Raw genomic sequence first — 23284 nt, 5'->3', positions numbered from 1 at the left:
ACCGGGCGTGGGGTACTCACAATGATGGGGATGGTGCTGGCTCGGGACAGGATCTGTTTGACCAGGCGGTACCTGTCGTACAGTGGCTTCATAACCTGACGCTCATTCTTGCTCACCTGAAAGGCAAGAACAGGAGAGCTGAGAAACCTGCTCCTGGTGGCCAGGCTGACTGAGCATGCTGTGGACTCAGAGGAAGAACAGGTGATTCAATTGAAGACTCACCACTCTTGTAAAATTTATTTAAACTGATACCATGAGTCAATGAAAACTTAAAATATCTACTTTGGCTGCAGATCACGTGAAATCACTCCCTCAGAAGTATTACTTTTCCTCAAAACTGTGATCCTTATTAATTATTAGTTTTCTATGTAAAATTCTGGAAGGTTCAGAATTCCAGATGATTCACTGTTTTCTAGGTCCTGGGAAGAAGAAAGCATATATTAATATTTCTATTATACTACTTACCTTGCAGTTCTGTGATCAGTTTTTAAAAATGTCTCTCTTCCCTATGGAACGGTGTTGTGTTTTTAGGGACAAATGCAAGCAAACAGGCTTTCAAGGAATACATGCTGACAGAATACGTGGATTCACTCATCTCTTTGTCCCTAAAATCTGGCTCAGGGTTCAAAAATGTTTAAAGGACCAACTCTAATAGACAATGGGGAGAAAACGAGCCCAGCTCCCTGGCATAGTATCTGAGGCCCCTCATCACCTGCAGCTTCTCCTCCTCCCCGTTATAACTCAAGCTCTTGAGTTATATAACTCAAGTTATATAAGTTATAACTCAACTTATAACTCAAGCAGTGTCATTCCTCCTTGTCTAGCTCCCTCTGTCTTCGAGTGGCCTCCTCTCTGCTCTTTGGTTTGGTAAATTCCAGATCAAGAGCCACCTCTCTCCCTGTGCAGCCTTCTTCCAACACGCCCCATTCTCGGAGACCTGCTCATTCTCTCCTTTGAGTCACCAAATACAGCCTGTGTGTATCTTATAATTCACATATGCTTTGCTATGGATGGAATGTTTATGTTCAACTCACTGCCCCCCATGCCCCAACTTCCAATTAATAAGTTGAAAATGAATCCCCGATGTGATGGTTTTTGGAAGTGAGGTCTTCAGGAAGTGACTAGGTCATGAAGATGGTGCCCTCATGAACAGGATTAGCGCCCTTATTATAAAAGAGGCCACAGAGAGCTCCCTCACCCCTTCTGCCATGTGAGGACAGCGAACAGATGGCTGGCTATGAACTGGGAAGTGGGCCCTCACTAGACACCAGCGCCTTAATCTTGGGCTTCCAGCCTCCAGAACGGTAAACTGTTCTGGTAACTATTTCAGTGCCTGATGTGATAAAAATATCCCATAAGTGTCTGCAAAATGAGTGAAAGAATATTTCAAATATAGAAAGGCATGCCAAATTCGTAAGTATGCATTTGTTTACTAAAATGGAGTAAGAGATGACGTATCTTTGTTTCAAGTTTACTGTTGTTCTTCTGCATTTTATTTCCATTGTACACACAAGGCAAGGCTTACAGATGTGAGGAAGGGTAACAGTATTAGCTCTGACCATCTCTCTTATGGGCCTTCAACTTTGAAGACAAGTCTAGATAATGCATGAACTGATCACCCTTTGCTGCCTTTTTTTATGTGCCTTTCTCAAAGTGATCAACAATAAGTGAACCTTGGATAAATCTCACAAGCCAAGACAGGATACTGCCAATCTTGTGGCATTTATTTACTGTCATCTTGTGGATTCATTTTCTGCCATAAGCAATAATAATAACAACTTATTTCTGTCTTTCTCTGTTACCAAAATATCAAGAGGCGGCATTTTCTTGCTTTTACTATCTGTCATAGTAAAAGGAGTTTTACATTTGTTATTTCATAAAGTATGACTGTTAGAACTGGAAGGGAACATAAGAACTATTTCATAAAAAAAAAAAAAAAAAAAAAGAGTGCAGATCAAACCACAGGTATTACTAGAACATACCTACCAAAATGGCTAATGTGAAAGACAGTGTCCAGTGTCAGAAAGAATGCTGGGCAACTGGAATTCTCTCTCAGTACTGGCAAGGCTGAAATACTTTGGAAAACCATTTGGCAGTATCTCCTAAAGCTAAACATATGACTCATCAATTCCATCCTTAAGCACACATCAAACAAACCTGGATTAAAGTTTACCAAAAGACACATAAAAGAATGATCAGAGCAGCATTATTTATAGCACCACCAAACTGGAAACCATCCATATGCCCAACGATGGTAGAATGAATAAGTATTTTAAGTTTCCAAAACTGAATACTACACAGCCATGAAAATGAATGAATACAGCTGTATGCAGCATTAATCTCAAAAAAATAAAGCCAAGAAAAACAAGTCAGACACCTAAGAATATACACTGTAAGGTCCTAATTATATAAAGTTCAAAAATAAGCAAATCAAATCTATAAGGTTAGAAGTCAAGTTTTTGCTGGTGGGGTGGAAGGTCATGGTATTGCCTAGAAGGGGACATGATAAGGGCTTTCAGAGGGTGGGCCATTTTAAATTTCTTGATCAGGATGTTGATTACATGGATTTGTCTATCTTGTGAAAATTACCAAGACATATAATTAAAATTTAGGCTCTTTTCTGTACTTATACTTCAAGAGAAGTTGAACAATATCCACAAATAAGTGTGAGGAATAGAAATAAATGACTTGGATAATCTCACATGTAAAATGACAAAACTTAAGATTGAAACACAAGGAATAATTTTTTTTAATACAAGATGTACCCACTATTTATGAGATTAAGGTACATCCTAATTGTCAACATATGACATGTGGTGAAATATTACTGTGTAAGATAAACAACAGATATTTAGTGACCAAAAGACATATGAAAAATAAAAATAATAAGGAACCAGCATTTCCCCACTGAGGATTAGCATCCTATTACTATATCTGACTCTAAAACAACATGGGTTTGAACTGCATGGGTCCACTTATACGCAGATTTTTTTCAATAGTAAATTGTATTACTACAATAGTAGTAAACTAATAGTAAACTGTGTTACTACACAATCCACCACATGGTTGCCTCCATGGATTCAGAATGGCAAAACCATGCAGACAGAGGGCTGGCTCTAAGTTACACTCAGATTTTCAACTATGATGAGTGTTGAACAATTCCCAACTTCAGCATTATTTCAAGGGTCAACCGCAGTTGCTTCACAGAAACATTTTTGGATGGTGAAAGGAGACTTTGGATTTTGGAAGAAGACTTACTGCTAAAATTAGCCAGATGCGGAAAATTCGACAGAATCGATTTTCTAATTCTTTGTGCGAAAACTAAATTTTCTAGTTAGAGTAGATGAAGAGGATAGCTGGCTTACATTAATATTTGGCTTGTGGTACTGGTTAGTCACTCAGTGTGTCTGACTATTTGTGACCCCATGGACTGTAACCCACCAGGCTCCTCTGTTCACGGGATTCTTCAGGAAAGACTGCTGAAGTGGGTTGCCATGACCTCCTCTAAGGGATCTTCCTGACCCAGGGATCGAACCTACGCCTCTTTTATCTCCTGCATTGTCAGGCAGCCTCTTTACCACTAGCACTACCTGGGAAGCCTGTTTTTGGCTTATAACGCTGATATTTAGATTTTCTATGAATCGCTTCTTTTAAAAATTAATGACCCTCAGAACTCTGCTCAATATTACATGGCAGCCTGGATGGGAGGGGAGTTTGGTGAGAATTGGTACATGTAAATGTATATGCATAGTGGAGTCCCTTTCCTGTCCGCCTGAAACTATCACAGCATTGCTAACTAGCTATACTCCAATATAACAGTTAAAAAAACAATTAATGATGTTTAGAACTATCACCTGTGAGAGATCGGATAAAGTCCAGTTCTTGACTATGAAGAGTCAAAACTCATCAAGATACCCGTCAGTCAGTGTTGGCATTTGATAGAGCTATCTAAACACCAAAAAATCAGTGATCTTTAGGTCTGGAAAGAATACCACTTGATTTACTCTAGAATTATTTTCATGATAAATGCCTGAAGCCAAAGGCATGGTGATACTGAAACTCAATACAACTTTCACCCATTATCAAGCCAAGTCTCATGTAATTATCAGTGCTGGATTTGAGAGCAGAGTCAAAACCTAACCAACAGTTAGAGAAACAAAGCAGCCCATTGGTTGAACTGTTAAAAAAGGGGGTGCTGATATTAACTGGACCATGGGAAAACTGTTCAGAAGTTGACATCTCTTATTCTCCAGTCATCAGCCGCTCAGGGATTCCACTAAAACCAGTAACAGGCCTTAGAAGGAGCCAGTGAAGTTCTTCTCAGAGCCTCAGTTTCTTGATAGGCAAAGTGTAGAATTCAGATTAGAAAATCTTTATGATCCTGAATTGTTTGAAAATGACCTTAGGCCAAGCATACAGTATACTGTCTTTTCAACATAATTTCACTCTTCTTGCTTCAAGTCATTATTTAATTTTTCATTTAAGTGGTACTTTTGAATGGCTTTCAATGTGTACAAATAGGGTTAAGACTAAAATGTAATTTTGTACACAAGTCAAAACAACATAAAAATTAGGATACGCAGATCTAATGGATTTGAAAGCAGCACCTTCCACTAAATCTTTGTTTTCTGATGCAAAGAAATCTTCGTCTACTGTTCTCTTACTATTCTAACTGGTTGCTGTATAAGTCTCAGATAATACATCAAAGTACAACGGGAACACCAGCCAATATTATCCATGTTTAAGTAAGGGCAAGTCTCAGACAGAAATCACAAAAGCCTGATTAGGTGAACACATTTATCTTTTGTGATGGTGTTCGTCTTAGCCTCATATAAAGCTTCTCTACAGAAATACTGATTTGGTTGCTGTTAGCTGAATGGTATAACAAAGGTGAAAGATAAAAAGAATGAAGTTTCTAACTTGAAGAAAGTGATAACATTAGAACCATGGAATATTAAAGTTAGAAGAGTCTTACTTTCTAATATGATAAAACTAAGCACTGGAGAGCTCTCAGGAATGATCTGCCCAAGGCAACTGAGCTGGTTCAAGAACGCAGGTGGACTGACTCCCAGTCCAGTTTTCTATACATTAACAAATAAGCAAGGAGGATCTTAACACAGTAACCACAAGACATACCAAAGAAGTCATAGTATAGCATTTTCCCCTAACAGAGTTTGGCCAAGATTATCTTAAGATAAAGAATTGTCATCTCAAGATACAGATGACACCTTAAGATAAAAAATCTTGTTTTCATCTTGAGATAAAAATTCTGCCTCCAAGCTGAGAGTTCTGCCCATATTGAGTTCACAGAGATTTCTTATTCTGAGCAATAGCAAGAAATTACAGTAGTCAGGAAACTACACTGGCCCAGAATCTCCTTAGTAAAACAAAAAATATTCCGAATCTGTGTGTGGAGGTGGTACCTCTGAGTCATAAAACTGCCAGTGGGAGAAGGTAAAGGAGATGGAATTTTATACCTGCTGCATTTTTGTCCCATTGATTCAGAAAATGGTGACTGTCCTTCCTTTATTATCAGGCAACAACAGTGGGCTGACTGGGCAAAGATCAGATCTTCCCAACCAACAGATAAACAAATGATACCACTTATATGTGGCTTTAGAATCTGGACTTAAATTTGAACAGGATATGCTCCGCTTAGTTCCCCAGTTTCTAAAAGACAAGATTGAAATGTATCAATGAGAACCCTGAAGCTCTGCAGATGCACCCACGCTCTCTCCTCTTCACCATCATCTGGGTCTGCAGAAGGGGTCATGGGGGGCTGCAGCTATGTGCTGTACTTCTGGGACGTGGTCTTCTGATGAGACCCCTACATGTTGAAAAGGACACATTTTAATAATAATTCACAGGGAATTATGTGCTGGTGTGTAGACGACTGTGTTTTTGGTTTTCACACATGTGTTAGTCTGTCTGGAGGGTGTCTCATTAAAGCAAACAACCTTGTTAAACAATGTACAGAAGCAACAGATAACTGTTTTGGCCGGTGATTTTGACTGTTGGTGTTCTTTTATATCAGAATCTACAGACTCAGCAAAAATCCACCAGGCTCTAAGCACCTGCATTTCTAAAAAGCGAAGGTTTGTAATGACAGCATAGCCCTGGGAGTACTTGTGTTTTTCTTTTAAGAAGAGTGTTGCCCAAATGTTATTCTTAAGTCCAGGGTCCATGGCAACATCACAGATGTTAAGAATGAAAAGTTCACTCTTTGGTTTTCAGACTGGCAAGATATCAAGTGAACTCTGTTTCTCCTGAGGAGGCGGGAGTATCAGGTTCCAGAGAGAGGCAGAGAGCCCGACCTGGGACCAGGAATAAATGACACTCAAACTTACTGGAGCATGTGTCCCTGACCTGTGAGATGCTAGAATCCAGGCTCAGAAATGTTGTTCCTTCATCTGCAAGAATGATAAAAGAAAGGGCCAAGGATTAATGGTTCAAATTCCTATCGGTAAGAGAGCTAAAAATTGCACATTTCTCCTGATTCAATTATTTAATAGGAAGTAGACAGCAGAGGGCAGAACCTATAAGTACCAGAAGAGAAACCTGTCATTTACAGAGGAGTCCCACCTAACTCCCAGCAAAGCCACCCTGCCCCACTTCCTCTGTCAAGTGCCAGACAGCCTACAGGTCTATGTGTGTGTGTGATGTCAGTCTCCATGACAACCCATGGTAACAGACATCTATTACGCAGACAAATCACTGAGGCTCAGGCAGTTGCCTAAGAGGCCCAGAGACACAGAGCCAGTCTCAGCAGAGCTGGGTATGAATCTAGGGCTTCCCAGGTGGCACATGATAGGAGATGCAAGAGAGCTGGGTTCCATCCCTGGGTCAGGAAGATCTGCTAGAGGAGGGCATGGCAACCCACTCCAGTATTCTTGCCTGGAAAATTCCATGGACAGAGGAGCCTGGCGGGCTATAGTCCATGGCGTTGCAAAGATTCCAACACATCGGAGTGACTCAACACACACTGTGAGCCTAGGGCCTGCTGACTGCCACAGTCCAGACAGGAGGAGAGGCTGTGCTCACCTCGGAGCAGTAAGTACCACGGCAGACAGCCCCCTGCTCTGGCAGCAAGCTGCAGACTACAGCACTGCTGACAGTCTTTAAGGGAGTCTATCTCTGTCATAGCCTGAATCCATATCATGAAAAGAAGGAAGACACGCGGGCCCCACCTCCTTCACGGAGCCCTGCCTGGGGGCTTGAGGAGATTGACACCTAAAGGCGCTGAGTCTTCAGTGGAGAAGGAGTTTCTCCTCTGTTTAGAAGAGGATTAGTTCTATCTCCGCAAGTTCTGAATATCCCGGAAGAGAAGGACGAAGTTTCACAATACATCTGAGCTCCAGAGCATTTACTGTTTGGTTCAATGCCTTTTAAAAAAATCCAAAACAACAGTTGGCTTGAAACATGACCATTATCCCAGAGTGCCAGTATTTTTCCACTGTAGGGACAGGCCAGCAAAATCAATCATCAACTCCAGCTTTTTTTTTTTTTAATTTAAACCTAGTAAATTCAGAATCAAAATACCAGGTAGGCTCATTAGACAGACAACTGGCCACATGTTCTGCATCAGGTCTCATGCTAGATGCTGAGGTCCAGGTTTACTGTTAGGTAAAAAAAAAAAAAAAAAAACCCCAAAATCCCTGCTCTCACAGATCTTGTAGTCCAGTGCTCTATTCTCGAAATTTCTTCATCTAAGAGAGCATATTTGTGATGCAAAGACTCTCTCCATTACATAGCTATGACAACTGGAAAAGAGGTCTGTGCATTTTGGTGATATAAAAGTCCATCTGTGAATATACACCTCCTGCTTCTTTACACCTGCTCTTAAGAACTTGTGTTGTTGGGTTCTTGACAGCATTCTTAACAGAAGGTTACTAAGAGTCACTGACAAAGATATCAGATTACGAGCTCCCTTAGGAATAGAGTGGAGGCCTGTTGAACTATTGTCTCCCCCAGGACTAACAGCAAGCAGAAGATAAATGTGCTTGCTGAATAACAAATCGCCTCAAACGCTTCTAAGGCCACATTTTAGATTCCTCTCGGTTTTAGTTCTGTATGGCAGCTGAAACTTCTCAGCAAACACGGGTTGCAAACTGCACTGAAAAGAAACTGAATTTTAGGGCAGATCACTCGAGCTTAGCACCTTCCTTTTATGGATAAGAATGCCTAGAGCTAGTGATGACAGCTTACTGGGGCAGACTCAGGGGCAGGCATGTTCCTTCACTCTCGGCTTCTGTGTACCAATTCATACCCCCCTCCACTATTTTCTACTCGAAGCAGGACACTAGAGACCACATTTAGTTGCAAACTGATTTTTCTTTGGAACTTAATTAAATTTAGCACTTAATAGGTAGTGGAACTCTTACCATAGGTTTAGGCTTCAAAAAGCTTAGTTCTGGTGAAAATATATAGTGATCTAAGTATCTGGACACCTCAATTGCAAAATACTGAACACAGAAGATCCACTTCAAAGCCTGGTAATTTACCCCAGTCAGAAAATTCAGTACTGATGAACCTATTTGTAGGGCGGGAACACCTGAACTTGTGGACCCAATCAGGGAAGGAGAGGGTGAGACGAACAGAGAGAATAGTACTGACACATATAAACTACCATGTGTAAAACAGATGGCTAGCGGGAAGCTGCTCTGTGACACAGGCAGCTCAGCTTGATGTCCTGTGATGAACTAGAGGGGTGGGAAGAGGGGACAGGTGGAAGGAAGGCTCAAGAGACAGGGGATATGTGTCCAGACAGCTGATTCATGTTGTGCGGCAGAAGCTAACACAACATTGTGAAGCAATTATACTCCAATAAAAAAAATAACTTGAAAAAAAATAAAAAAGAAAATTCAGTAGGCATTCACATACCGGCCGTCCATGAATGCTTTCATAATATAACAGAGCTTTCTGCAGGGCCACTTTCTCATTAGCAATCTGGTCTTTGGTCATATCCTGTATAAACACAAGGACAGAGAAATGAGAGAGGGGAAAACATTTGTGAACATCGCAACTGCTTTATTTAGTTAAACAAGTTTCCCAAAGTAAGGTTAAAAAGAATGTTTACACAACAGCTCTCCCTAGCTCCATCCAAAGCTAGGAATTAGCTGTTCCTCATACGCAGCTGGAAACACAGACAGCAGAATCATCACCTATGAGTACTCCCTTCTCCCATGTAGTGGCAAAGGCATGCTGGACTGGGATCAGCACGGCCGTGAGGTGCACGGGGCTTAGCCTAATGACTCCGGCGGCGAATACGGTTACAGGATACACATTCCCAAAGGCCTGTCTCTAATCCTCCTACCTCAGAGAGTCACCAAACTGTCTCTTAACTGAAACAAGTCCATTCTGTAACCTGTACAACAGGATTTCCTGCTTTCTATTTGCAGTCCAAACCAAAGGACCTATAGTTAAAAAGCACTCTGAGCTTGTTTCATCTGCTTCTTTGGAGTCTCAATGTGTGGAAGGGGAAGGTGAGGGAGATACAAAGAGGTGTGACTCGTCACTCTCCCTACTGGGACCCCGGGGCATGCCCTGCCACCCTCCCACAATGACTGGAATGGTTTGGGATTAGCAGTTTCTTGGGCTCATCACAGAATCACACCTTAATGTCTTCGGGACGGCTGGTCTCTGCACGCTTCTCCTGGAGCTTCCTCTGGATGGATTCCAGTGTGGCCTCCACGCTAGGCTTTATGGCTTTATCCACCAGCTCTTGCTTTTTCTCATCTTCTTTTTCAAGTTGGGAGCCGAAACTCTTGGGGAGTGTGTTGCTTCGCTGCCGCATCCTGGGGGGTAGGTCCTCCTCTGATATCTTCAGTTTGGACTCTAGGAGAAAAGATTTGGGGGTGGAGATGTATGAGAATTGACATCTGCTGAACCCAGATTGTTTTTCTTGCTGTTAACAAGTGCTTAGTCTTGTCTTTTCTTTCCTCCCAGAAAGCATCTAATTATAATATTAGCTGAAATCCCTGGGTTATTATTTCTTAAACTTAAGAAAATGATAATGTTTTCCTGTATTATCTGGCATGGTTTCCTAACCTTAATTCCTGAGAAAGTTTTAGTTCTTTACCATCCATGCTGCAGGCTGTTCTCAGAATGAGGCTGATGTCTTCCCACACGGAATCCCATAACATTTACAGGTATTTGCAGGTCTAATGCCCAAATGTTGGCCAATCTTTTCCATATGATGTAAATATCTCATTTTGGAATTATTTTCACTTTGCATTCTATTCCTTTGTTTACATGATTCTGTGTCCTAAATGACAGCAAGCTCTGGGAGGGACAGGGACCAAATTCTTTTCATAGCCATTACTGTCTCTATATCATTTCCTAACTCTATAGCAAATAACACCTTGGATTAAATAGGTTCCTAATAAGTGTTGAAACCATCATTCTTAGATTAGTTATTTAGGGGGAAAAAAAAATCCTGCAGAATTTTCAGCATCTTAACTGATCTGGGTTTCCTTGTGATGGAGGCCATGGGAGGATGCAGAGAAAATGTGCCCTGAATGTCGAGGGCCCTGGGAGTCAGCTTCAAGGAACCAGTCTCTCCTAGAACATTTTAGTGGTAAGTGGCTCTCAGCACGCAGTGAGATCACAGCTTCTGCACTTGGCTTGTTCTCTGAAGACCATGACATAGGTCTAGAACCTTCCCTACCTTTAAGTTGTTTCCGGAATTTGGCAAGGTCATTTGTCCATTTCAGAACCTCTGGATTGGCTGCTTTGTCGCTGTGGGAAGGCTGCAAAAAGGAAATCTAGAGTAAATGTTTTGGAATTGGGGCAGGAGACAGAAGAGTTTGATGATCAGTTTGTTTTAAACAGCAAAGAAAAGCTGAGTTTCACTGGAATAATAAATGAACTGTGATTAATCAGAGCAACTTCACAGGTGGAATTCCATTATCCTTCTTTATAGCTAGTCATTTTTGATGCTTTCAAAGAATTCCTCAGAGACAAAATGCTGGATCGTTAGGGTCATGGACTTCCATGAGTCTATGACCTCTTTTCCATTATCTGTAGGATTCAACCTCTCAGCTTAACAGGATAGAAAGCAGTAGGGTATATGATATTTTACACAACAACCACTGTGAAAAATGTCTTTTTGTTATTCTTGTAGGAAATACTAAGGATAGAGCTGAGAAAAGAATGAGATCAGAATTAGTTAAATTTTAGAAGATAATTCTGAATTAAGTTTTAGCCAAACAAAATACTTCACTTAATGATTTTCCCCATCCCTGATCACTGATCAATTTACAAGACAAATGTGAAAGACTTTAATTCATTGTAAGGATATGCACAGGATATTTTCCTGTGCAAGGAAAATGCTGACACGTGATATTGGAGTTTATCAGGGTTTATTGCTCAGCGTTTACTGCCTTTCGTGATTCCCTACAAAGCTTCCTGAACTGTCACCCCTTCTCTGAATAGTCGAGGCACTGAGGCATTGTGTCGGGGTGGGTCCAGAAAGAAGCCAGTGAGCACTCACTCTGTACTTCCGCTCTTCTTCAAATCTGTCTTCAAACTTCCGGATCTTCTTCTTAAGGCTTTGAATCCTTCGAGTGAGCTGGGCGGGTGTCAGGTCCTCTTGCTCATCTTCGTAGGAGCCGAGAGAGGAGCTGCGGCGCCTGTGAGGGGTACAGGGCGGGTCAGCCTCCCAGGAGTGGTCACCGCCTGCTGCGAGGGGCGCGAGGGACGAGGGATGTGGTGGGGGGGGGGGTGTGCTTATCCTCTCAAATAAAAGAAAGCCCACTGTGACCACATTTGGCGACCCTCAGCTCTGTATATCCTGCCTTTTAAACATCCAATCTTCTCCAGGTCGCCTTTACGCCTGGCAAAGCTAGGACTGAAATGTGCACACTGGACCTCACAGCTAAATTTGAGAGAGCTTTGGGAAGGAGGCACTAAGGGAGCTTCAGTAGGTGATGCTGTAGTCGGTCACAGGTCACCTGTGAAGTTACAACAGAGCCTGTGCACTCGGATACACTTACAACCTAGTGAAAAACATGACTAGCCATGGGTAACATTCCTCTCCCTTTTAAAGTTAACACGAATGGAACCTCTGTGCCTCAGCAACACAAAGAAACACACCTCATGAAAGGGTGGGAATTGGGGGGAGAAGGAGGCACTTCTGTGTCGTCCAGGTACTGCCGGCTCTGCCCGTAAGCGTAGAAGCGGGGGGACAGCATGGGGTCGCTGTCCTCCTCCAGGAGCTGCCGAATCAGGCGCCCGGCCTGCGGGGAGAGGCGCGCTTCGTCAGCGTCCACGCTCTCCTGTTGCCACGAGGAGAAGGCAGGGATAGGCTCTGGAAAAGAACACGGGCAAGAGGGCAAATTGTTCTTTAAAGCACACCTGTTTCCCAAGTTTTCTGAATGCATTAGGAGGCAGTGAATTGAGGAGGCACTGGACAGTCTCACATTTTACTTATTTATTAGCTCATTTGTTTGACCGCACCACATGGCATTCAGGTTCTTAGTTCAGGTTCTTAGCTCCCCGAAGGGATTGAACCTGTGTTCCCTGCAGTGGAAGCACTGAGTCCTAACCACTGAACCACCAGGGAATTCCCAGTTTCACATTTTAGATCGAAGGTTCTGACTCAAGACACTGCCGGGACCTGAATCAGCGAATCTATCTGATTCAGTCATCATCTATTTTATTATCTCCACCTTCATTTGCTTTCAAAAGTTACTGTGCTAGGGCTGCCCTGAGGAAAAGCCACTAGAGTGAGCTTCCAACTTTCCTGGCAGATCACTGAGGAGCATTTCTCCACCTGAGGGGGTTATGGAACAGAAACGCCTATGTGTCTGTGAGCAAGGGGTTTGGCATCATGGCTGGACATCCTTTACTGATACAACTAGGGAATCGGGTTAAGGAATCACATTCATCTTGGGAGAGCCCACTGATTCAGGTTAAGCCTCTGCTGAGGTCATTCAACAAGCTGTTTTGTATGCTTTTGCTTTAGTGTGTTGGGATTTAGCATGTCTAAAATGCATGCTCTGTATTTGGAACTTTTAGAGGCTACTTAAGTTGGACGGAATCATCAACTCAATGGACATGAATTTAAGCAAACTCCGAGAGACCGTGAAGGACTGGGAAACCTGGCGTGCTGCAGTTCATGAGGTCTAAAGAGATAGACATGACTGAGTGACTGAATAGCAACATCAGACTATAGTTAAAGTAAGAAACATGCATAAAAATAGTCAAAAATAAAAAAGAATAAATCAGTATGAGTTATTTTAGACAATCTTGAAGAAAAAACAGCACAAAATCCTGAATTTTCACTTTGTGAGGGAATAGGATGGCTTTATTTTTACTGCAAGACCTACCTTCATGTGTTCTTTTCCTCATTAAAAAAAATCCTGTCTAATATATTTTAAGGACAGATCTCAGATGGTGTATGGTATTTCATTTGTAACACTTTTATCATTTATAAAAAAGGTTATGTCTTAAATACCACTGTGGATATTGTAATTTACACAAGGCTGGAATTTGGCTATGATCTTAAATTCTGGGATTCCCTCAGTTTGATTCATGGAACAATTGCTCCTTCAGCTATCAAAGTATTTCTAAAATCCACAAAATCATCTTAAACAAGGGCTTACTTAGTATTTTACTTAAAAAATCATACAGTAATCACAGAACATTAAAGTTGGTTGAAACTTCATACAACAAATAATCCAGTGACTTTTCAACTGTGGCTGCACATCAGGGTCACAGAGGAAAATATAAATAACTCCTAACATACTTCCCTGATGGCTCGGGCTTCCTTGATAGGTCAGGTGGTAAAGAATCCGCCTGCAATGCAGGAGGCCCTAGTTTGATTCCTGGGTCGGGAAGATCCACTGGAGAAGGGATAGGCTACCCACTCCAGTATTCCTGGGCTTCCCTTGTGGCTCAGCTGGTAAAGAATCCACCTGCGATGCGGGATACCTGGGTTCAATCCCTGGGTTGAAAAGCTACGCACTCCAGTATTCTGGTCTGGAGAATTCCATGGACTTGTATAGCCCATGGGGTCGCAAAGGGTCGGACATGACTGAATGACTTTCACTTTTTTCTTTTCTAACATACAGGTCTCACGCCACCCAATTAGACAATTTGTAGGTGAGGGTCCAGATATGTGAGACATAAACACACAGTCTTTAAAAAAACTTCTCAAGTGATCATAATTCAGTCAGGTTTGAGAACTACTGCTTTGATTCAACAGTTACAGATAAGGAAAGTGAAACCCAAGGAATTCAAGAGCAAATACCTAATCAGTGATAAGAGCTGGATCTAGAAACTCAAGTCTCCGGCCCTCTTGGACAGTGCTTCAATTTAGAATGTGCCAGGCGCTTCAGGAACAAGGATGACTGTCTTAAAAATGTTAAGATCCCACAATGTAGTAAGACTTAAGCACATTAATTAAAAAAAAATATTAACCTCATGTGGAATGAGGTCCACAGGTTCTCAAAATTTAAAGACAACCAAGTCATCTTATAACACAGATGACAATATAAATACTTTAAACAAAGAAAGCATGTTAAAGACAGAGTCCTGCCTACTGAGTCTCAGAGAGTGGCAGAGAACAGACTTGGCTACAGCAGGAGATAAACAGGAGTTGTTTCATCATCTATACTGATGCGGTTGGCTGGCTCCTCCTAAGTGGCAGGGCTTAGATATGAGCAGCTTGGAACTGTCGACAAGAAAAAGTGAAAGTAATTGAGAAGTGAGGGGGGATGAGGGAAGCAGAGGGTGAGTGGCAAGTAATCCCTAGAAAAATAATAAGAATGTAGGGTGCAGTTGCAGAAAATGGAACTATTAAACCGACCAGATGACATCTACTTCATAGGACAGCAGTAATTTTCTATAAGGACTAAAATCAATGGAGCCAGGACAGGGAAAGGGTTAAGATGGCTTGAACGATCAAGCCGAAGGCAGTGGTCAAGGAGCATAACACCCAGGGGAAGGCTTTGGTGGCTGACAGGGACAAAGGGCACAGGGAAAACGAAGTCTGATGCTGATGCTGGCATGCTGCTGTGCTGGCTGGTTTGACATTTCTGCGCATCAAACCTTAGTTTGAAAGGTGTTATTTTAGGTCCTGAAGTATGTTCATCTGTCTGAATCTAGCAGAATAGCTCTTAAAATATGGTACAACTAATCTTTGAGTTTTGAACTTATGTGGTCTCTATGTACCATTTCTGCAAAACACAGTACGTGTTTGTGACCCCTAACCAAGCATGTCTCCGGTAAAAAATAAACTGTGATCCTGAGTTAACTACAAAATACTAATCACAGAACTGAACTGTGCTTGTTTGATGCTTTGTGGCTAACATGGGGCCATCCGTCAGACTGCCTTTTTGTTAATGCAGCCGTCTTCTGGGCCTCCATTCTTGATCCATCACTTCACTGACAAGAAAACCAGATGTGCCATGTTCCTGGTGTCACCAGTGCTATATATGAAGTACACAGAAATTCTGAAGAAATTCTAGCTTATGGGTGACACTGTCTCTTGAATTCATTTTTAAAATTTTTACTGTATGATTCTGTTTATTTTTTAATGGAAGGATAGCTGATTTAGAATGTTGCGTTATTTCAGGTATATAGCAAGGTAACTTAGCTTTATACATATATATATGTAATATTTTTCTTTTCCCATTATAGGTTATTACAAGATAGTGAATACAATTTCCTGTGCTATACAGTAGATCCTGGTTGGTTGTCTATTTTATATACAGTAGTTTGTATCTGTTAATCCCAAACTCCTACTAATTTATTCCTCCCTACCCCCTTTTCGTTTTGATAACCATAAGTTTGCTTTCTGTTTGTGAGTCTATTTCTGTTTTATAAACAAGTTCTTTTGCATCATTTTTTCAGATTTCACATATAAGTGGTTTGTCTTTCTCTGTCTGACGTTTCTCTTAGTATGATAATCTCTAAGAGATTTGTTACTTTAAAAAACAGAAATATAATAGCATTAGGAATTTCAACATTAAAGTAAAAATAAATATTTCATCATTAGCTGCAGGTAGAACAGAAGTAAAGTTTTTCATCTATGCATCTGGAAATGCTTATATGATTTCTCTCTCTCTTTTCTCTTTCTTTTAATTCTATACAGTCTTACAATTTAGGGCTCCTATTCAAAAGAGTTACATAATTATACATAATTCAATATAATGAAAGATTCAGTAGGAACAACTGTTCCTCAGTTTTGAAATATTCTAAGAATACAAGGCTATCTCATGTTTTTTTTTTCCTTTTCTCTTAATCTCATGATTTGATAGTTGGTGCTCAAATAGAATAATAAGACTGAATTGAGAAGAACAACACAGTCCATGATAGTGTGTCCCATGCATTACCCACCTGCATAGAGAGTCAATTTGAGGATGTGTTCACTGACAATTCCCAATTGTGGGCTTGGGAAATAATTTACATTTTAACCAGTAATTCTGGAGCAATGAAACAGACAAGGATATTGCAAGATAATTATTCAAAGGGACAAGAGAAAAGATTTGAGGCTTCAAATTAGATTTTCATCTTAAAGGACTCCATAAAACAAAAGTGTTTCCCTATCTGGACCAGAATTCCCTGGATATGGTGGTTTTGATTTTAGCCGTGTGTCTGGTTGAAAAGAACTCTGGACATAAGTATGGCACGTCTATTAAAAATTAATCTGCCCAGGTTAGCTGACATCCCAGCAGGTCAGAAATAACAGAGAAAAAAGCTGTATGCTTGCTACGTAAGTAATAAAAAAGAATAGGTCCCTGGGGAGTTCCAGTTCAGACCCTGCAGCACATATGGAAATAAAGGAGATTCACTGCGGGAGGAGAGAAGGCAGCTCTGACGGATGCTAATGCGATCAGCAGGACGCAGCTCCTCTCTGCATTAGCTGGCCGGATCCATTTAAACACAAAAGAAAACGAGCTACTGAGATGATTTTTCTTTAAGAAATCTGCACAGAATTAAGGGAGCTGCTGTTTTCCATGTCTCATTTCTAACTGCGTATGTGTTACTCAGAGTCATTCCTACTTGGCGAGATGTCATACAGTCTTCCAAGGAGGCTACTCAGCAGTGCTGGAGGTGCATTTACATCCCAGATACAGGCACATGGAAACCCCATTGGTGGGGGGTCTTTACTGGGAAAATCCTTTCACAAAATTTTCTTTAGAATTCCGAAATGTAACCTGAGAACAATGACTGTTCTGTTAAATTGCTCTAACAGTCTCATCACAAACTACCAGAACCTTATTAGCCAGCTTCGTCAATGCAAAATAACACACAGTGTCCATCACACGGTTGTGCTGAGCACTCTGTGTGTTTGCTCAAATAATCCCTGTAACAACCATACTAAGCAGATACCACTACCGCGGTGCTCTGCTCAGCTGCTTCAGTCCCGTCTGACTCTCTGCAACCCCATGACTATAGCCCACCAGGCTCCTCCGTCCATGGCATTATCCTAGTAATCCTACTGGAGTGGGTTGCCATTTCCTCCTCCAGGGGATCTTCCCCATTCAGGGACTGAATCCACATCTCTTGCAACTCCTGTATTGGCAGGCGGATTCTCCACCACGGAGCCACCCAGGAAGCCCCTACTATTTGTTATTATGTACTATGTCTCCAATTGAGACCTGCCAGTTGCTGACCTCTTGCTAACTTGACCACAAAGCTAGTTACGTGGTAGAGCCAGAATTTGAACTCTCCATGTGTCTGCCTCTTAACCATCCTAGTCCACTGCCTGCTACGATACTGAACCAGCATTGCTTAAAAGAGGCATTTAGGTGGAAGTCAGGAGACTTTGTGATCTTGAATCATCATTTTGCCTCTTTTAGCCTCAACTTAGCTGTATGTGAGGGTTCAGCTGTAAGATCTTTAAGATTCCTTGCTTCTCTGATATTTTTTAAAGAGAATTTCCTGCCCACAGTTATTTTTGATAAGATAAGCAGTAAGTGATGAATAAGATATCTGAAGTACTTTATATCCTTTAAAAAATGTTCTATAAAACTTAATTTCACCAGGACAAATCTAATGGAGTAGCTGAGTGTTTACATCTCAGTGCTTCCACAAGGGTGTCCCTAAATCAACATGAATTGGCTGATTATGGACATTTTAATTATACAACTTTCAAGGGCTTTAAATAACTAAGACAGTTCATTTGATTTGGGTGTTCATTTAATTTTGGAGAGTGCAAACTCTAGTAATAGTGATGATAACAATGCTTTCATGTGGACAGATCAAATAATATGCCCTAATACACAGCTACACATAGAGGAAAAAAGATCAAGTGTGTGTTATTTATCTGTCAATGAGTGGGACTGGACTCTGATCCTCCATTCACTTTGAGAGGGTTCCACTCTGTCTATGCAACTTATTAACAGCTTCATTTTTCTTTCTATTTCCCCAATACCATATGCTTCAGAAGCCACAGAACATCATTTTCATGTGAAAGCATATACTGTAGTGAGCAGTACCTGCAGGTCGCTCATTAAGTGCTCTCTCACCTGCTATTCTAGTATTCTACAAGCATGATGAGCCATGGCGTGGGCATGGAGAACAAGCAAACAAATCAGAAAGAGTTGGTTACACTACATGGGGGTCCGGAGACTACTGATGGAGACTTATAGACGGATACTGGTTCATATGGTTTCGGTAACTATCACTTTTGTTTATATATTTTGTTGCACTGGTTGCACAGTTTAAATTAGTACAAAGCTTATTCCTTACTGGGGAGTGACCATTTTGTTTTTCACTAAACCTATAGAAAAAAGTGATATTTCAGTGACTTAAGTGATTGCCCTCAGCTTAACTATCCGTCATGCAAAATATTCCTTTATTTGGACTATACTTACAGTTGTATTACTGCTAAAATGTAACTTGGACACTTAAAATAAATAAATAAAAATATACTGAAAGCACTAATCAAACAATCAAAACAACTTTGAAATGAAACCATGTAGATTTTTGAGGTATGCAAGTTCAATGACAGATGCAGTAACAGGCAAAAAAAAAAAAGTTAAAACAAGTCATTTTATAAGTTGTATGGATAACACAATCCTAATAAAATGTATTTTTTTCTTGGCATAAGCTTTAAAAATTTCACCCAGTTTCCCAATACAAAATGTTATTTCCCTCATATTATTATCTGGCAGAAAGTTCCTAATATAAAGTAATGAAACAGTTCTAACTATAAGCTAACTTTCAACCAGTCTGGAGAGATTTTTCTGCTTTATATTTAGCCTCTTTAAGTGTGTTGGAAGGGACTATAAATTTATGATGTAAAAAAAAAAAATCCAACACCTGAGTCTGCTTCAATAGGAGGAAACTCTACTAGCCCCTTTCCTGAATAAACCATCAAGATAATGTGGCCAATTTGAATTCTGACCAAAAAAATCCTAGAGCTTTTAATCTAGAGCTGTATGTTAATGATATGAGGAGACCATATTCTTGAAGCCCAAACAGAGCATTTGTTTTGGCTACTGCTGTTTTTTTCTTTTATTTGGGCAACAGTGGCTACCATGGGACCTTGGCAGGGTAGGCTGTTTTTAATGTATGAATTAAAAGCACACCTGATTATTTCAAAGTACAGAAAAGAACAACAACAAATACTACCCTGGAATGTATCACTTAGAACAAAAAACCTTGAATTTCCCCCCGAGTACAAAGCTGGGAAGATCTGACAAAAATCTCAGATTCACCACCTAATTACATGGGAAAAAAAAAAAAAAATTGGAAAGTGCTTCTTAGATTGCAAAGAGGGAAAATCAGAATAAAAAACATTTTGATTTCATTTCACTGAAGCCCTGGACTCGAGAAGTATAATGGTGCTACTATTTTTCACCTTGTGGCCTTTTTAGATCATCTTAAGATCATTAACATAATGAATACTTTTTGGTTAAAAAAAAAGAGGTGGGGGCAGAAGACAAGGAAATTTAGGTGCTTTTGAAAAAGACTGACTTTCTATTTTAATAGTTGTGATTCTCCACATCATTGTGTTAGCTAAGGCCACGGCTCTGAACTCAGGAGCACAATTTCTACCTTTCTGTACCTTCAGACACACATACTGTCTAGAGGCAGATGGGCACTTATTATGGAGACACTCTGATACATGTCTGGATGCAGACATATGGATCAGCTTGAGATTACTACTGCATATCCTCCCTGAAATACAGTTTTGAGAAGATGAAGATACCCTCCTCTTCTGCAGGGATAAATGTCTAACATTTCTGTCAAAGATCTCTAGGAAAATCAGTCTCAAGAACTACATTAGAGGCTTTCAATATGAAGTGCTTTTATTCAGTGTTCTCTTTGGTAAACAGATTCTTTATGTTTGCTAACCTGGATTTTAAAAATTTATCCATAAAAACAGACATAGAAGCAAAGCAAATCAAAAGTATTCTTCTTGAAAAATGGGGAGGAGATTTAATGAGGAAAGTAGAGGGTTGGCATGTAGCAGGGGGAAGGTCAGTAACACTGACAACGAATCCAAAATGCACACCAGTTCTGTGTTACTCAGCTTGGTACTCCTAGAGGGAAAATGCACTCACATCACAGCACTCCTGGCAAATCAGAAAGAAAAAAAGGAGGCTGCAAGGTGACACTAGAATAAAGAGTAAGCACAGCTTCCTTCTTAGATTGCAATCACTCTTGGCAACACCGAATGTGACACATTCCCATGTCAGGGGAAGGATTTTCGGTCATTTAGAAATGTGGCTACTTCTGCATACACAGCTCTCGCAGTCACCCACGCACCCAACATGCTTCTCCTTCCTGCTAATTTACATATGATTCTCCAGTATTAAACCATCCAAATATCTGATGACCTTACCTTCCCAGCTCTTCTGGTCACACAGTGCGGTCAGGTCCAGCTCAGGCACTTCGGACACAAAGCTCTCCTGCTGGTCATCAGCATCCGGAGTCCTCTGCAGCTTGCTGTCAGGCAGGCTGGGATGCTCCTGGATCTTCATTGTGGGGCTCTGCAACAACAGCACAACGTCCTCAAATCTCTACTGCTCACCAAGACCCAAAAACGTCTGCAGCAATTCCACTCCTGCTGAACAAAACCTCCCAAGCCACAGCTGCTGGTGTCCCCGGCACAAAAACCAAAATCATAGCCTGATGCCCCCTGGATGCTAGCTGGTCACTTGCATGCAAAAAGCAACTGTCCATCTGTGCGCCTTTAACTTTTCTTCTGGGAGAAAGACAAGATCATTTCCGAGGGCTGTTCTTCCTGATAACTGCTGGCAGCTGACAGACTGGATGATAACTGACTGGGGCCAGGAAGGAGGGAAGAGGAGTTTATGTTTCCTTAAAGGAGTATGGCTCTCCAGACTGTAAACAACAACCCAAAACTCAGCCACCACTGTTGCTAAGGCTGTAGCAGCAACATGGTGTCTCTCTCACGCAGCCTTCTTTGCCCCTTAGGTAAACAGTCCTGCAGGGCCAGGAGCAGAGGCTGTGCACACGCGTGGTCTCCTGCTGGCCCTGCAGGCTTAGAGCAATTAAGCGAGGCTAGCTGCACATTCCCAGATTTCCTGTGACTGTTTTCGCCACAGCGTGGGGAGAACAGACTATTTATGGAGGAGCTCTGGGTATTCAAGCATTGTTGCGCAAATTCAAACAGCATGGGTGGTGGTAGTGGGGGGGGGGGGTGTTGCTAGCTACCAGCTAGCAGTAAGGAATATGGACTCTGGAATTGAGCCAAAATTACACAGAAAGCATGACTTTATATATTTTTTAAAGTAAAAAGCCAAGAGCTGGCCAGTCAGCAAAGCATATCTTACGAATATGCAAGTGTCACTTATTTTCCTACTATTCACCTACTCTGAATATTAAATACTCAGCTACCCTTGGTTTTATTTACTGGTGGCAGCAGCACCAGGCGAGGACATCGGAGGGATGGGAAAACTCCCCCTCAACATAAGGCTATCTTAACTAAGCGATTTTATGTTTTAAAAAATGCACTGAAGTTTAGTCTTTTTTACCTGGTTCTTTTGGCATCCAGTAAACCCAACCATTGTCACACTCCCCCGTCACAAAATTATAAACAAAAGTGCTGCCTTACAAAAACATTTCTCCAGTAGCACAGATCTGTACAAAAGATTTTCTTTGAGAATAACTGGAAATTTATTTTAGCAAATATATCATCATTAAATTTAAAAAAACCCAAACATCTGGAAATCATAAATGATTCTGTTAATGTATGAGAAATGTTCTTATGCTTAAAATAAAGCGCTACTAGGACTTCCAGCTCCTTTTAATAGCTATTCAACCTACTTTGATATCACCAGGGGAATAGTCAGGGCTTTTACTACTGTATTTCCATGAAATGAAGCATTTTCTTCACATTTGGGATAAAATGAATTATCACCAATCAGTTCATGAAAGTCAGATGGAAATGCCAAGTAAATCTGGGGCTTTAAGACATTTTAAAAATTCTGCTTGTCTATTATACTGGGGAAAAACACACACACACACACAGATTAGGTATTTATGCCACGAAAATCATTTGTTCCCTGAGCTGAATCCTAATGAGACCTGTGTTGAAGGACCCAATCTGGCACTCAGCTTTTTAAAAGTTACAGCATCAGTTAGTCACCAACCATTTGTGTGTGTGTCAGAACCTCATAGAGCAAAGAAACATTTCCTTAACAAAGAGCTCTAATACCTGTTAGAGACAGAAAAAAGGGAAGAATATAAAAAGTGTGATTCCATGGTGTAAGTATGGCACTTTCTTTACTAGGAACATCTGTGAAGCACTAACCCCGTGAGGTGGCGGAGCAGACGGGGTTTTCCCCTCTGGCAGCCTTGGGACTGGAGAGCAACTGAGCAGCTAGGTGCCCTGGCTGAGCCGTCTCACCTCTCTGAGCCTCCATTTCCTAAACTATAAAACGGCATTAATAACACCCATCTTGCACGGTTCCTTTGAAGATCTGAGAGGAGGTAGAAAAAGCCTCTAAGCATGGTGCCTGGGGCAGAGACACACAAATGGAAGTGATCCCTCTTACCATTATGAGGCACCATAGGAAGATGAGTAAAATATTGCTACCTCTCAAAACGCTCAAGAGAGGGGTTATAGAGGCGGCTTATGCAATTGCAATTCAAGGGGAAACGTGCTACAACAGAAGGCAGGGCAGAGTCTTAGATGCATTAGGAAAAAATATTAGAGAAAAGGGCCACTCTTGCTCGAGGCTTGGGTGCCAGCCTTCAGCACAGATGACACTCATGCTGGATGAGCAGAGGCTGGGCTGACAGAGGCCTTGCACGCTGGGCTAAGTTTGGATTTTATCCTGTGGTAGATAATGGAAAGCCA

General features: G+C 41.2%; 1 protein-coding gene across 8 annotated transcripts in view; it reads right to left on the bottom strand.

Moving 5' to 3' along the window:
• Nucleotides 1–23284, bottom strand: part of FAM13A (family with sequence similarity 13 member A) — a 298485-nt gene that overhangs the window by 14655 nt on the left and 260546 nt on the right. For all 8 annotated transcript variants that reach the window (XM_065907141.1, XM_065907137.1, XM_065907138.1 and 5 more), the window contains 7 exons: nt 20801–20948; nt 12094–12307; nt 11492–11630; nt 10667–10748; nt 9614–9834; nt 8881–8964; nt 21–116 (listed from right to left, as the gene is read on the bottom strand). In XM_065907141.1, the coding sequence (XP_065763213.1) occupies nt 21–116; nt 8881–8964; nt 9614–9834; nt 10667–10748; nt 11492–11630; nt 12094–12307; nt 20801–20948 (984 nt within the window). The remainder of the gene's footprint in view (nt 1–20; nt 117–8880; nt 8965–9613; nt 9835–10666; nt 10749–11491; nt 11631–12093; nt 12308–20800; nt 20949–23284) is intronic.

This window comes from Muntiacus reevesi, chromosome 16, assembly GCF_963930625.1.
Source record: "Muntiacus reevesi chromosome 16, mMunRee1.1, whole genome shotgun sequence".
Lineage (NCBI taxonomy): Eukaryota > Metazoa > Chordata > Mammalia > Artiodactyla > Cervidae > Muntiacus > Muntiacus reevesi.
This window is presented reverse-complemented; position numbering and strand designations above follow the sequence as displayed.